Source organism: Carassius gibelio, chromosome B24 (assembly GCF_023724105.1).
Source record: "Carassius gibelio isolate Cgi1373 ecotype wild population from Czech Republic chromosome B24, carGib1.2-hapl.c, whole genome shotgun sequence".
In the NCBI taxonomy this organism is placed as follows: Eukaryota; Metazoa; Chordata; class Actinopteri; order Cypriniformes; family Cyprinidae; genus Carassius; species Carassius gibelio.
The window spans coordinates 16,085,117-16,101,659 of record NC_068419.1 but is presented as its reverse complement, the minus strand read 5'-3'; the positions used below and the strand labels follow the sequence as shown (position 1 = coordinate 16,101,659).

Below are 16,543 nucleotides of genomic sequence, written 5' to 3'. Positions count from 1 at the left end.
TATTTTAAAAATTGTTGATGTAGGAAATGAGTTTGAAAACACAGTGTAGCTAAGGCCACAAGTCTTCCAAAACTTCATAAAAAAATGTCATAATCGAATCTGTAAAACTGTGAATTTTATGAAATATTTTCTAAGGCCATGTCATGTGTGTTTTTTTCAGATTGATTTATGGCCCTTGTCATCCCTGTAAGATCTCACATGTAAACTCTTCTGTGTATTTTGTGTGTGTGTTGGCTTTGCAAAACTCCCCATTCATGATTCTATTGTTCTCACCAAACGAGTCTTTCACACCTTCGCCAGGTATGACACATTATCCGCATTATTCTTTTATCATTATTCTTTTGTTTTTATTCCACCTTTATTAGCATTGATTGTGGTTTTTCAGGCTTTGCAAAGCAACAAAGCAGCGATCTCACTTCAGTCTCTCTTTGCATTTAGCCCTTATTTATCAAAAGTCTTACTATAAAAATACAACAAAACATTTTCTTACGACCTTACGTATATTATTGAGAGAAAAATGCATTATGAAGAAGAAAAGCACCTGCTATTAGTAGCATTGTAGCTAACGTTAGCATCAAGCTACATCAGACAATTTATGAAATTATTAGTACACTTTTACTCAAAACTCACTTTAAACCCCGATCGAGTGTTTATAATAACTTCCTTTAGCGATCAGGAGTGGAATTTGGTCGTTTACTGTTGTAAAAATATATTATTTGTAGCCTTTTTCATCACTGCACAACTTAGCATTTCCCATGTACATTTTCGATTTTTTTTATAAAAACGCCCCAGATCTCAAGAAAATCTCATACCAAGCTTTACTATCGTAATCGCGGGTTTATTATTGGGATATTTCGTGTGTACAGAGGTGTTTCAGTGTTGTTTTGGCCAGATAACTACCAGGAAGTGTGCAGGAAGCATGTGACACGATGTGGCGGTGTCCATATATGACACTCTCAGATTGACATTGGGAAGGCCCAATCGGAGTCTGAGTCACACACCACACGAGCTGACACCACTCCACACACACACACAGATCGCTTGTAGAGGCTGTTTATCATCAGATCGCTTAAATCCGTGGAAAATGAATAGAAATGACGATTCTGTCTGAAGAAATATGAAGTAAACATCAGTAAATACATCCATATATCTCCGCAGATATGCATCTTTTGTCTATAAATCCTTATTGACGCTGTTCAGTGAGTCTATGTGAACACAAATAAACCGCTGCAGACTTGACTGAATATTAATGAGAGGTGTTTTTCTATTCAGAATGTGGCATAATACGGATTTATTATTTTGCACTTCTGACATAAATCACTAAATATCTGTCACTGCAACAATGTTTTATCAAAATATTGGTCAAATATCAAAACTAGAGTCTTTAAACTTTCAATTGATGCACAGTTTGTGCAGATGAAGTAAGACAGTGATGTTTAACGTGCTGTGAAAGTGAAACAATAATAAACTGGGGCCGTCGGCGATGTTTGCACGTAAAGGGGTTAACCCATCCGAAGTGCACACACACAGAGCAGTGAACACACACACACTGTGAACACACACCCGGAGCAGTGGGCAGCCATTTATGCTGCAGTGCCCGGGGAGCAGTTGGGGGTTCGATGCCTTGCTCAAGGGCACCTAATTCGTGGTATTGAAGGTGGAAAGAGCACTGTACATGCACTCCCCCCAACTACAATTCCTGCCGGCCCGAGACTCGAACTCACAACCTTTCGGTCGCTAACCGTTACGCCACGACATCCCGTGGAAAATGTATCCTTTTAAAGGATACGGCAGTTAAAGGGTTAATCCGAATCATCTAGACTTTAAAATCACATTCACAGAACAATATATATAACTTCAGTAACACTTTAACAATAAGATTTAATTTATAAACATTAACTATGTTAACATTAACAATATTTATATAGCATTCATTCATGTCAGTTAATATTCCAACTTAAATATTAAAACATTGTTTTATTGTGATTTTTTTTCCAAGCACATTTTACCAATTCCAAACCAAATCAATCTTAATAACTACCATTATTTTTTATTGAATCATTTATGAGTGCTATACAATAGTCCAGGAAAGCTGGAAGAGAAAAACTCCTTATATTCATGTGTGCAGAATTATTAGGCATGTTTTCTTTTACACATGAAATGCACTGAAGAGAGTTTTAACTCAAACTGTAAAGTCGAAAATTATGAAATCCCCATGAGAAATATCAAACACAAATGCAATACAGAAATGGATAAGTTAAGACTTGACCATTGTACAAAAAATGCTGACTGGGTCATGAGGTCAGAAAAGAAGAAGAAAAAAAAAAAGGTTGAGAAGAACTGACAAAAATAATTGCAAAATAATTAGGAATTAATGTGAAGATTCATTTTTAGTCAATTCTGCAAGACAGACTTTTCAGGAAAGGAGATGGAATAAAAATGAGCTCCTAAATCTTAATCCCAGATTCTGGAAGATATATTCCTCAAACCATTGGACAAGAGGAGGTGGTGCTGGTCCTTCACGAGTCTGTTCATAAAGCCTATATATAAAGTCTTAATATATAGTTTTTCACAATACTTCATGGTATTCTAATTAAATAATTTTTTGGAATTTTAAGTCTCTCCAGAACCTGACACCGAGTAATTTTGGAGACTCCAGGAAAGTGGCAGTTCTGTAAAATGTTGGCGCTGGAGACTAAATGCTCCCTGATAGTTTCACACCTAATTCTTCACTTTAATTCTTAATTCTTTTCCAGTTAATGTGTTATGTAAATTAATTAAATTAACTGGTTTAGGATTACAAATTAACTTGTACTATTTTTTTTGTCCCTAAAACTGACAGAAAATGATGAGGCCTAAAATATTTCTTAAGCTGTATTGATGAAAAATAACAACAACAACAACACAAAATTACTGATTTTTTTTTCTGCTGGCGATTAAAGAGATGTTAACTCTGAGATGTTTCTCTCTGGATGTTTCTCTCTGTCTCTCTCTCTCTGTCTCTCTCTCTCTCTTAATAATTTATTAGTGTTTTGTAATGATTTTATTGACCTATAATTCTGGTGATTAAAGAGATAATTAAGTCTCCCTCCCTCTCTCTCTCTCTCTCTCTCTGACACCCAGCCCCTCCCCCTCCCCCACACATTCACACAAACTCAGCAAACACATTACCCACAGTGACAGAGGGACAGTGACATCAGATGTATGAGTTTTTTACATTTCTATCATCCATATAGTGTTGTATAGTCATGAAACTATGCATATGACTTGTCTTCTATGTGTACATTTTTTTTAAGTGTTTAGAAGCCGCACTTTAAAAAAAAAAAAAAATTAAAAGACATTTACTGGCTCCTTTTTTACTGTTATTTCAAAAAAATCACCACGACAAAACCATTCAAGCTATCCAAAATTCATTCGCACCTGTTCTGTAAGATAAAGTCTTTAAACAGTTAAACACACACAGAGGATGTGGTGCTGATCCTTCAAGAGTCACTCAAAACTTATCTGTCCATAAAGCCTATAAAGAACTATTCTTAATATACAGTATTTCACAAAACTTCAGCATGTTATTCTAATTAAGTGAGGGTCATTTCATCAGTAAAATACATAAAATATATATTATTTTTCTTTGAAAGATTTCTATAAATGATTTAAATCATACTCGTTTCTACAATAATTATTTAAAAGTAATCCTATAGCTCCATCTGTTGGCCATTACTGGTACTAAAAATTGCAAGCTTGATTTATAAGTTATGATAGTTTTAATTTTATGATGGCTGCTGAACATAATAAAGCTATGAAACTTACTGTGCTTCCTTCAAATGATGACTTCTACGTATATGAAGAAAAAAATATGAAGAGTTAGAATGAAAAATTTTAAAGATATAGTAAAATAACTATTGTATCGCTATGGCCACACCATTTAAGGTATCCTTAACCCATTCGCAATTTAACATCTTCAGTATATTAGCATCATGTTGAAAAAGTTTGGTGTGAACTACTTGTGTATTCTTGGAGGAGTATGAATTCATTTACAGGCTGATTTTATCATAAATCCACAATAAAATTTCTGAGTTCTGTATCAATCTGTGTTGTTGTTTGTTTATTTTTATTTTTTTATTTTTCATAGGAAGATAACGGACCCTTTACTCTCCTTTTTAATAAATGTGCTTATAAACTAAGAACAACCTATTTATAGCTGTATTTATAAACTGCTTACTACTGACTATTAATATTGGGCCAAGCTTTATAAAGCATGAACTGACTACTTACTAATTAGTGCAGTTATTATAAAGCGTTATCAATGCATTGCAATGCATCAATACAGTTTTATAAAATCCTTTAATGACTTATAAGCGTTTCTGCTTGCATTACAGCTTACTCTTGATCTGTGAGCTGAACAGTTTTACGGTTACATCCATGAGATTATGAAAATTCAGATACATGTCATGTCACAGGGTGTCAGAGGTCAGTATCAAATGAGTTTGAAATTATTATTTGCAGCACAAATAAGTATTTTTAGGATTTTTAAAAATCCCTAAAACTGTCAGAAAAAGATAAGGCCTAAGAGATTTCTATGTGAGTGGCTAAATTTATTTTAGTTTTTATAATTATAATGCATAAACTATGAAATTATACAAAATGTATAAAAAAGTACAACAGTTATTGTTTTCCAATGTTTTTTATTTATTTAATTTATTTTTTTGGATTTACATGTAAAAAAATTAGCCTACTACAATCATTCTAAACAGCTTGAATAAAACCTGTTAATATTTATTATAGACCACTGTAACTGTCTATAATCTAACACACAAGTTTATTATGAAAATAAAAGTGTACACACCAGATAAATTGGACGATAAAGAAATTGCTAACAATAGTATAATAGAGCATGTTTTAGGTTTTTAGGCGTTTAGATGCAGAAATGGACAAAACAAATGTAAAATAAAATGTAATTGATTTAATTAAATATAGATTAATTCTTGTTAGAGCAAAATAATAAATAAATAAATAAATACGTACACACATTAAAAAAGCAGCCAAGATGAATGAGTTTCCTTTTTTTATATATAGATTAAAATTGAAGACAGAAGCAGCTGGTATATGAGGTCACTTAATATTAAAAACCAGTAGATCCACTTCAGATTTATTTCTCAACAGTTTATGTTTACGTGGCTGTTTTCGTTTATATTCGCCAAGCTATTATGTATTTTGAAATAATCTTGTCCGTGATGTGTTCGTTCGTACGACGAAAGGCAGAATCCTGCAGCTCGAAAGATGTTATTCTGCCAGTCGCACTGCGCTTTCAAATAGTCTTGCACACTTAAACGGGTCACAAACACCTGCATTTAGCTCTTGTTGTGTTATAATGGGTGTATTGTGTGCATTTATGGCAATATTTTATTTAAAAAATTTCTTAAACAAGAATACATTCGTTTGTTTTGAACTTGTGACACTGTACGCGCTGATCGGAGGCAGTGATTTCAGATAGGCAGCTGCAAATATTTCATTTTCATAAAAAAAGTTCAAAAACATCTTAATTTAGCTCTTGGTGTGTTCTAATTGGTGAATTGTGTGATATCGCTGCAATACTTTATTTTTAATAGCTATAAAACAAGAATAAACTCGTTTTTTCTGAGCTCGTCATTCCACACGCTCATGCTCAGAGCGGTGATTCATCTCTCGTGTTTCTCACGTATCACTGACTACACATCAATTATTAATGAGCCCTGACCTGGTCATAATCATATATGTTGGTTTAGCTTGTCAGTGATTTAGATATCAATATCCCCCAGCAGATTTATATCGGTGTTTTAACATTATTGTGATGAAGTTTGAAGCAAATCGAGTAAAAATAAGATGGTGAATTCAAAGCATTTTGAAAATGACACACTTCCTGCTGCCAGTTGGTGGCGCTATAACTTTGACTCCTAATAGTCACATATATGCGATCGACATCCCCCTGCAATTTTTCATCCCCAATGTCTTGAGATCATGTTGACCGAGTTTGGTGGCAATCGAGTAAAAAACCTATGACAAATATATCAAATTCCAGAGCATGCGCTTTTTACATAACTCTAAATAGCTGACTTCCTGTTGGGCGGGCCTATGACATGCAATACGCAAGTTGTTCGGCACGATGAGATCTATATGTGTACTGAGTTTCATATTAATACGTTCAAGTATGTGTGAGCTATACATCAACTATTCTGACTGTGTTCCAGGGGGTGCCGTAGAGCCCCTGTGCCACGCCGGGTCCCAGCCTCTGCAGGCTCCTTAAGGCCACAGATTCCAAAGTGTGTGCAAATTTTCAAGAGTTTTTGAGTATGTTAAGGACCCCAAAAGCCCCCACAACTTTGACAAATATGAATAATAAACCCCAAATAGCCAACTTCCTGTTGGGCGGAGCCTATGATATGCAATACGAAAGTTGTTTGTATTGATGAGTTCTATATTTGTACCGAGTTTCGTACGTCTAAGTGCAAGTATGTATGATATATGGCCCTCCATATTCCAGGGGGCGCTGTAGAGCCCCTGTGCCACGCCCGTGTATCAGTCTCTGCCTGACCCTAATGGCCGCAGAGTTCCAATGTGTGTGCAAATTTTCAAGACTTTTTAAGCATGTTAAGGGCCCCAAAAGCCCCCGAGACGTTGGAAAATAATAATAAGAAGAAGAAGAATAAGAATAAAAAATAATCCTAAGGAAAACAATAGTTCTCTCACCCTTTGGGCTTGAGCCCTAATAATAATAATAATAACAAATAATCCTAAGGAAAACAATAGGGCTCTCGCCCTCCAGGCTTGAGCCCTAATAAGAAGAAGAATAATAAAAAATAATCCTAAGGAAAACAATAGGCCTCTCGCCCTTTGGGATTGAGCCCTAATAATAATTAAAGCTGCAAGCAGCGATGAACGGGCCCTCACGCCCGGGCTCACCACCACCCGGTGCCCATAGGAGGAACCGTGAACGCTGGGCCATATGCTTATAAAATAGTTCATATTTTTGCCACATTTCCTGCTGCCAACAGGTGGCATTATGATTATAACTGAATATCGCCATGTAAATGTCTTTAGGCCAGGACTCTTACCAAACATGTAAAGTTTCAGGCAGATCAGACATCTAATGTATAGAACAGAACACCTATCACATGTGTGAAGTTTGGGGAAGATCAGACATTGCTTGCCTGAGTTTCAGCAACTTCCTTTTTCACTGCCTTAGTAGAATGCTTTAACACTTAGCTAAGTGTTGCTAGCATGTTTTATTATGCATCTAGTATGTTGCCAGCCTATTCAACACTTGTTGATGCTTTTTAATATGTTCCTAGGAGTCCATAACAGTGTTAACCTTGTCACTTCCTGTTACCAGCAGGTGGCGCTATGACTATAACTGAATTTGGTCATGGGTTTTTGTTCAGGACAGAACACCTATCACGTGTGAAGTTTGGGGAAGATCGGACATTGCTTGGCTGAGTTACAGCAAATTCCTGTTTCACGGCGAAACATCAAACTTTGTCAGGCCACCAGGGACACACCCCTTGACGAAAACTCAAAACCTTCGCAATTTAACATCACAAAGGTCTTATGATGACCCTCACCAAATTTTAAGATAATCTGATTAAAACTGTAGGAGGAGTTCGTCAAAGTAAGAGGCATGGAAATGGCAAAAACTGCCCAAAAATAACACAGGAAATTGAAAATAACTTAATTCCTGTTGGGTTTTGGATTTTGTACCACGATACTTTTTTGTAGGTAATGGTGTGTTACATGTGTGTACCGATTTTCATGAATGTACGTGAAACACAGCTCGAGGCGCACTCCGTTGAAATTTAACAGGTGGCGCTATCAAGCCATTTTGCCACACCCACTTCTGAAACCTATATCAGATGTAAATTTTCGCCAGTCCTGATGCGTGTGCAAAGTTTTGTGAGTTTTGGAGCATCTTTAGGCCCTCAAAAATGCGATTCATTACGGAGAAGGAGAAGAAGAAGAAGAAGAAGAAAAACGGAGCAATTCCAAGAGGGTTCTCGCACCATCGGTGCTCGGGCCCTAATAAACGGAGCAAAAACAAGAGGGTCCTCACACCATCAGTGCTCGGGCTCTAATTAAAGCTGCAAGCAGCGATGAACGGGCCCTCGCACCCGGGCTCACCACCAGCGAGTGGCTTTAGTAAAAATGTGAACGGTGAGAAATATGCATGTAAAGACATAAATATAAGTGGAATATATCAAAGTGTATTCCATATATGTGCCAATCTTCATGTTGCCAGCAGGTGGCGCTATCATTATAATGGAATATTGGCCTTCATATGTGTTCAGGCCAAGACTCTTATCGAACATATGAAGTTTGTTTCAAAGACAAAGTATCGGAGCATAAAAATGCCATTAGAAAAGCTAATTTAGATTACCCTATGGCAAAACATTTTCAAAATGTGCACAATAGGAATCCAGAAGGCCTAATGGTTGAGAGTTTAGAAACGATCAAAAAGAGCATTCGGGGTGGTGACCAATTACAATTGAGAGAAAATATTCTATATATATGAGTTACAGGCCACAGTATACCCTGGTTTGAATGAAGAAATATATTTCAGTCCCTTTTTGTGATATGCCTTTTGTTGCTATGTAACCTCCTAGTGGACCTTCTCTGTATGTGCATGTAATTTTTCATTCAGGTGTTTCTAATCAGCATCTATAAAAGAGTAAATTGTTTGATTGTGATACATACCCTGAAGACGCATGGGTTGTTTTTCCCCTGTCTTTTAAATCTTCTATCATGAAATAGCCAATAGGCTTTTTATAATTTTCTAAAGAAGAGTGCCTTGGATTTCCTTCTACTACAAACTGTTTATTTTTCACCTTAATTGAAACAAATTCTAGTAACACTTTACACTCAGGATAACATTATTAATACAACTGGTTGTGCCTTTTGGATAGGGGTGACAGGCACTCAGGATTGGTATCAATCCTATCTTGGCCAAAATTAACAAAAAAGGAGAAACCTTTTTGCCACAACATGAACATATTATAAATAAATGAATAAACAAATGATATTGTGTACAGGCTAATATTGAAACAACTAAAATGCAGTTTGTGACTGTCATCTTGCGGCGCTGTCTTTTAGCTCGTCTAAGAAATCTGCGCCAACACAGACGCCATTTATTTTTATTTTTTTGTTTATCCTACTTACTTCAGCCGCAAAACGGGCGATCATACTAATAACATGCAATGAGCATGTCTGCGTTTATTAGACACTTAATATCACGTCAGTTTGTGCTTTCAGAACCGCCGAATCTGCTGCCGTCGTTCCAGCACATCTGCAGCGGAGACCTAAACCAGGAAGTTACGAACACGGTAACCAGTTAAACCATAATACCGGATTGCAATATTCTTATCGCATATGTTGCACTTTTGCTGAAATCCATAAAGGCATCGAATATCGGTACCCAGCCCTATTCTAGGGTTTACAAAGAATTGTGTGAAAAGGGAAAAACATCCAGTATGCGGCAGTCCTGTGGGCAAAAATGCCTTGTTGATGTCAGAGGAGAATGGGCCGACTGACTCAAGCTGATAGAAGAGAAACTTTGACTGAAATAACCACTCGTTACAAGCGAGGTATGCAGCAAAGAATTTGTGAAGCCACAACATGCACAACCTTGAGGCGTATGGGTTACAACAGCAGTTTGGACAGTTGAAGACTGGAAAAATGTTGCCTAGTCTGATGAGTCTTGATTTCTGTTGAGACATTCCGATAGTAGAGTCGGAATTTGGCATAAACAGAATGAAAACATGGATCCATCATGCCTTGTTACCACTGTGCAGGCTGGTGGTGGTGGTGGTGTAATGGTGTGGGGGATGTTTTCTTGGCACACATTAGGCCCCTTAGTGCCAGTTGGGCATCGTTTAAATGCCACGGCCTACCTGAGCATTGTTTTTGACCATGTCCATCCCTTTATGACCACCATGTTCCCATCCTCTGATGCCTACTTCCAGCAGGAAAATGCACCATGTCACAAAGCTTAAATCATTTCAAACTGGTTTCTAGAACATGAAAATTAGTTCACTGTACTAAAATGGCCCCCACAGTCACCAGATCTCAACCCAATAGAGCATCTTTGGGATGTGGTGGAATGGGAGCTTCATGCCCTGGATGTGCATCCCACAAATCTCCATAAACAGCAAGATGGTATCCTATCAATATGGGCCAACATTTCTAAAGAATGCTTTCAGCACCTTGTTGAATCAATGCCACATAGAATTAAGGCAGTTCTGAAGGCGAAAGGGGGTCAAACACAGAATTAGTATGGTGTTCCTAATAATCCTTTACGTGAGTGTAGACTATATATATAATTTACTTTTCTTTTTTTTTTAAATAAGCATTATTTAGTTATTAAGCATGTTATAGTTATTTTGCATGCTATGCTCCTTTTTATTTGTATTAGTAGATGGTTTGTTTCTTGCATTAAATTTGCTATGAAACAGAAACATCACCAAAATATAAATTATTGGACCAAAAAAACAGTACACAGAATCTTGTAGATTACAATTTGCAACTAGACAGATGCGCTGCTACTTCCTCTACATTAGACAGCAACTTGTCTTTTGAAAATCATATTTCCCATGTTACAAAAACTGCATTATTCCATCTAAGAAACATTGCCAAGCTACGAAACATGTTAACTGTTTCTGAGGCAGAAAAGCTAGTTTATGCATTCATGACCTCTAGACTGGACTATTGAATGCACTTCTAGGTGGTTGTCCTGCATCTTCAATAAACAAGCTACAGGTAATCCAAAATGCAGCAGCTAGAGTCCTTACCAGGTCAAGAAAATATGATCATATTACCACAATTTTACAGTCTCTGCACCGGTTACCTATTAAGTTCCGTATCAGTTCCAAATGATCATTACTTACCTATAAGGCCCTAAATGGTTTAGCTCCTGCATACCTAACTAGCCTTATACCACATTACAATCTATCACGCTCCCTTAGGTCACAAAACGCTGAACTTTTGGTATTTCCTAGGATAGCAAAGTCCACTATAGGAGGTAGAGCTTTTTCACATTTGACTCCCAAACTCTATGCTAATGATGTCTCTATTTGTTTCTCTGTTTTGCCACGGGATGTAACTAGGATTTACACAAACTCCAGTCTGGATCCAGAACACCTGAGAAGAGATGATGCTGACCCCTCAGTGGACCTCAGATGATGCTAACCCTGAATCAACAAACAGAACTAACAAATATTGCTACAAGTGTGACTGCATCATATAATAACTGCTGTTAATAATGTTCATCGTCTGGCTGACTAAGTTGGATACACAATAGATGTTTATATATTTATATATATAGTTTATATATATAGTAATTGTATTATTACTATTATATATATATATATATATATATATATATATATATATATATATATATATATATTTTTTTTTTTTTTTTTTTTTTTTTTGAAAAATCCTGTTATACACGCACAAACTGACAGTCACCACTTATAAGCGACTACTAAATATTGTAGAAACTTAATTTTCTGTAAAGTTGCTTTGTAACGATTTGTATTGTAAAAAGCGCTATACAAATAATCTTGAACTGAATTGAATTGAAAACTTCTCTTCCATATTGTGACAAATATCCAATTGTAATGGATTATCGGAAAAGACAAATGAAGACTGCAAGCTTGCAGGGGTGGGGTTTAAGCAAACTAAAACTACATTTTTTATTCAAGGTCCAGTACTGAAATTTTGATCAAGGTCATTCATTTTTTAAAAAAAATTAATTAAATAACATATGCATAAATTAATTGTTCACAATAACATTTAGATGCACTTAGAAAACAGATATGGTGATTTTTCTATTCATTTTAATGCCGAATTTAAAGTGCCCCTATTATGTCAGTTTTACGGTTCCTAATTTTGTTTTGGGAGTCTCCTACAATAGCATTACATGCATGCAAGGTCAAAAAAATCCTTTAGTTTTCTCAGAATATGCATTTAATATCATCTCATTTCTCAAACGATCTGTTCGAAGCGGTTGAAAGATTCAGTCGCTCTAAACCCCTCCTTTCCGTGAGCCTGCTCTGCTCCCATTGGTCAGATAGCCAATTCTGTTTTGATTGGTCAACGGTGTACAGCGGTGTCGGAAATGATTCGCCTATTTCAATACTTCTGTAATTTAAACGCTGTATAGAATATATAAACATCTATTGTGTATCCAACTTACAGGTTGTGATTTAGTGAAGCAGCTGGTCCAAATAAACAGAATACTGATCCATCTTTCAACAGCAAGCATTTTGTGAATCCTGCTTTGAACTCCCCGAGATTAAGTGAAGTGACATACACCCAAGTATGGTGACCCATTCTCAGAATTCGTGCTCTGCATTTAACCCATCCAAAGTGCACACACACAGCAGTGAACACACACAAACCGTGAACACACACCTGGAGCAGTGGGCAGCCATTTATGCTGTGGCAGCCGGGAGCAGTCCGGGGAGCAGTTGGGGGCTCGGCGCCTTGCTCAAGGGCACCTAAGTCATGGTATTGCCAGCCCGAGACTTGAACCCACAACCCTAGGGTTAGGGTTCTAACCACTTTCTAACCACTAGGCCACAACTTCCCCGGAAGAAGCAGTTAGAGAAGCTATTGTTAGTAGAATTACAATTTGTGGGTGGGGTCAAGTTTTTCATAGCCGGCCGATGTCGAACATAGGCATGCATTATTCAAATGTATTACCCTGTGACGTGTAGCCATCACGGAAGTGGGATTGGAATTACTAATGACTCATTTCAGTCGATTCTTTATTTTGGCACTTTCAGCTTTACAACTTTGCAGATAATTTGCATTCACATACAGCTACATTACACAATGCATGAAGGGCAATATTGGAAATGGCATAACAGGGGCACTTCAAAGCATTTGACTTTTCATTGTTCTTGATGTAAACATTAGGGTTTCCAATGTTCTGAATGTAATTGACAGTATTGTGTATTACTTAAAAAAAATCACTTTACAGAAGGTTCCAGCACCTATAAGCTACCTGAATTTCTGAAATGTACCATTTCTAAATTGTTTCTAAATATGCTATTGCTACACTTAATGGCAAAAATTGCACTGGTCTGCTAGACTTGGTTGAACAAAAATAAACAATATTTTGTTGCTTAAGCTTATGTATTCAGTCATTATTCAATGGTATACTATAATTCCATGTGAAAAAAAAAAATTACTTCTCACTGTTCTCAGGTCAAATATTTATATGCGATTAAAATGTGATTAATTTCGATTAATTAATTACAAAGCCTCTAATTAATTAGATTTTTTTTTTTTAATCGAGTCCCGGCCCTAGTAAACATACTTTAAACCTTTAACTCTTAATCATTTAACCTCTTCCATCTTCTCACCTGTTTTCCAGCTCAGAAATGTCTGTTTGCAATCTTAGGTAGAATTTCTCTGCCTGGGAAAAGAGTTGTCGCAGGAGCAGCACATTAGTGTGAGCTGTGTTTATGAGTTCCATCTCCACTTCTCCACGCACCAGCACCTGCAGCCCGTCCAGCATGTCAGAAACCTCATCCACTGTATATGTCTCCTCCATGAGCCTTTAATATGGATGGAGAGAGGGAATGAAAAATTAGAAAGGAACATTTGAAAACAGTAGCTACAAGAGAGTTACTGCTAATACCAGGGGCTCTTTAAAAAAAAAAAAAAAAATCCTGAGCCTGAACTTTTTTCCAGGGGCGTGGTGGGGTCCATGAATATATGGTTGACCTAAGAATGAAAGCTACATCATACACTTGGAAAATGATGTGCTATATCACCACTTATCAACACTAGTGGTGTGTCAATACAGACAGAGGAGACCAAAATAAAGATACTTGGTTCACTAGAACAAGACAATATTTTAATACTATTTTTAAGAAATTTTCGAGAACAAAATATCTGTCTTTTAATTACAAAAGTAAAACAATGCAGTTGTGTTTTAAAATATTTTAACTAGTGCTGTAACTAATGATTATTTTGGCAATCAAGTAATCTACTGATTATTTTGACAACTGAGTAATCTGATATTTTTAGTAACACAAATAGACCTAAGTGAAAACCAGGCTTTAGTATGACTATTTATATATGTATATAAACTAATGATGAGGCATTAATAATTGACTCAAATAAAATATAAAAACCGAGTGATTACATGGTTTTATTGAACAAAATTGTTAAATTACACAATGTAATATGCCTATACTTAATATGTACATAATATGTACAGGGCACCAACGGCCTGGTGACATTTCACTTCACAGCGTTTTAAAACAATGTTTAAATCCATAAAAAATTAATATTGGCCACATGCAAACTCAGAAACTTTTATTTTCAAATCATGATATACAATTAGCGTAATATTTAGAAACAATCTAACGTATTCTCCTGTGTAGGCAAAGGTTTATAAATGATTTACATTACAAATCTAGGCAGATAATGCACACTGTTTTCCCAGATGAACATATACATATACGGAGGAAGAGTTTAGCCCATTTCACACATACAGTATTTACTGGTGGTAAGTTACCATTAAGAGATCATTTGTGAACAGCACCTTTTCATCATTCATCATATCATTCTTATGGAGATAACATGATTATTCTGAGCTGTTGACAAAGCTCTGCTGCTTTTTTATTAGTTTTTTTTAATATAAATATGCGTTAGATGGACATCTTTTACCATTGGGCCTTGCAGCTTTTTCAAAATGTCGCGCTTCATTCATCAGGGCTGCGACTCTGCAATTGGATACTATTATGTGCATCTAATAATTATAAGAGCAAAACATTCTGATTGGCTAGTAATGTTAGTTTGGTTGAGAGTGAAAGTTGTGCTACTATCATACCAATTGTTGGCAAAATCAACAAGTTTTTTTGAAATACATGATAATTTGTTTGTGCAGCCAAATGCTGCGCACTGGAGATCCAACACGGCGTCTGAGAACTTTAAGCCAGGTAATACATAAGTGGCATAGGCTGCAGTCCCTCACCTACTGTCTTTCAGGTCTTGGAAGCAGGAGTCGATTGTCTTTAGTCTCAGTGCCCGATTAGAGCGGGCAAAGCGCATGTAGTTTATCACCTCATTCTGATGATGCTCATTGAACCCAAAATCAGCCTGTAGATAAATGCAAAGAATATTACTTTTAATCACAATCTAGGTTTTAAAAACAAATTTTGTAGCAAAAAAAAAAATATACTACAGATAAACAGCACCTCCTTCTGGCTACATGACACTTTAATATCAATCTACTGTACTGAGAACTGTAAGAATTCCATTGTAAAGTTCACGCTACAACTTTGAAGCTGACTTTCATGTCTGGTTTAAAAATGTTCAAGTTACAGGTATACAGTTAAATAACCTTATATCAAACACTCAAATGGCAAGATAGGAATTATGTAAATTTTCCAATTCATGCAGTAATTTTAAGTACAGAAAATAGAATATAGTTTAGTTGTTATTGTTATTATTATAGGTTTCTATATGGTGTATCTTACTAATATAGTGTTTAATTAAAATGAAAAAAAAAAAACCTGTTTAGTTATATCAATATTGATAGTAAAGGGAAGTGATTACTGTTTGATCTGCAAAAAAAGAATAATAAAGATTTTATTGAATCGACAAATACAATAAACAGATTATCCAAAAATTGTAATATACAAAAAAAAACAATGATGATGATAATAATAATAATAATATAATGTCAAGAAAAAAAAAACTGAATAAATAGATAAAGTAATGGTACTGATGGTCTAATAACCTTACAATCAGACATCTTATAAGGTTAGCTAGTATACCCTTAACCCCCCCCCCCCCCCCCCCCCAATTGCTTATTTTAGAGATCATATCAGTTTATTGCTCAGAAATAAAATGTAATTGAATAAACTGGTCAAATAAAGCCACGCGAATGATTTATTCTCTAACTTTCCTCTAGCTAATGTTAGCTGGCTAAGCTACTTACCATTACAGCAGAGTGTTGCAGAGGAGTTTCAACGTGGCAAGAAGAAAAATAAACGTCACGAGAATTAAATATAGAGCGTTAACATATGGTTCGAATATCAAAAGGCGGTGTCATGAAAATAGACTGGAAATGAGGTGCAGGACTGGAAGATTTGAAATAAACGTTAGCGAGAAGAGCCCTGCTGTGCTTCTGGGTTGCGCGTAGAAACAAGACAGCGTCACTCCGTTACTAACGACACTACAGAAAGATTCGTTCATAGGACGGCAGGGGACGTGTTTTTTCTTCTTCGTCTTCTCATAATCTCCAAGCATAATTTGCGTCCCAAATGACGCACACACCGTGACGTGGGCAAACCGGAAGTAGAGGAAATTATTTTCCGGTGAAAGTTCAAGAAGGGTTTGGCTGTAGACATATGGGCGAGTGGAGCTCCCATAGATGTCAATGGGAGCTCCACTCAAGAGCGGAAATGCGTCACCTCCACTACGCGGCCGCCATGTTGGTCCGGGTAAGACTTCCTGCAGAAATACGTCGCCGACACTAGCGACGCGGCCGCCATGT

The 16,543-nt window shown here is 36.3% G+C and overlaps 1 protein-coding gene across 2 annotated transcripts in view; it reads right to left on the bottom strand.

The window, feature by feature from the left end:
• Window positions 1–16,330, bottom strand: part of lztfl1 (leucine zipper transcription factor-like 1) — a 65,253-nt gene extending 48,923 nt beyond the window's left edge. The window contains exons 1-3 of one of the 2 annotated variants that reach the window (XM_052596714.1): window positions 15,986–16,330; window positions 15,017–15,141; window positions 13,395–13,589 (exon numbers count right to left, since the gene is read on the bottom strand). In XM_052596714.1, the coding sequence (XP_052452674.1) occupies window positions 13,395–13,589; window positions 15,017–15,141; window positions 15,986–15,988 (323 nt within the window). In that variant the 5' untranslated portion in view covers window positions 15,989–16,330. The remainder of the gene's footprint in view (window positions 1–13,394; window positions 13,590–15,016; window positions 15,142–15,985) is intronic. The other variant, XM_052596713.1, reaches the window with a different exon arrangement.
• Window positions 16,331–16,543: the final 213 nt, after the last annotated feature.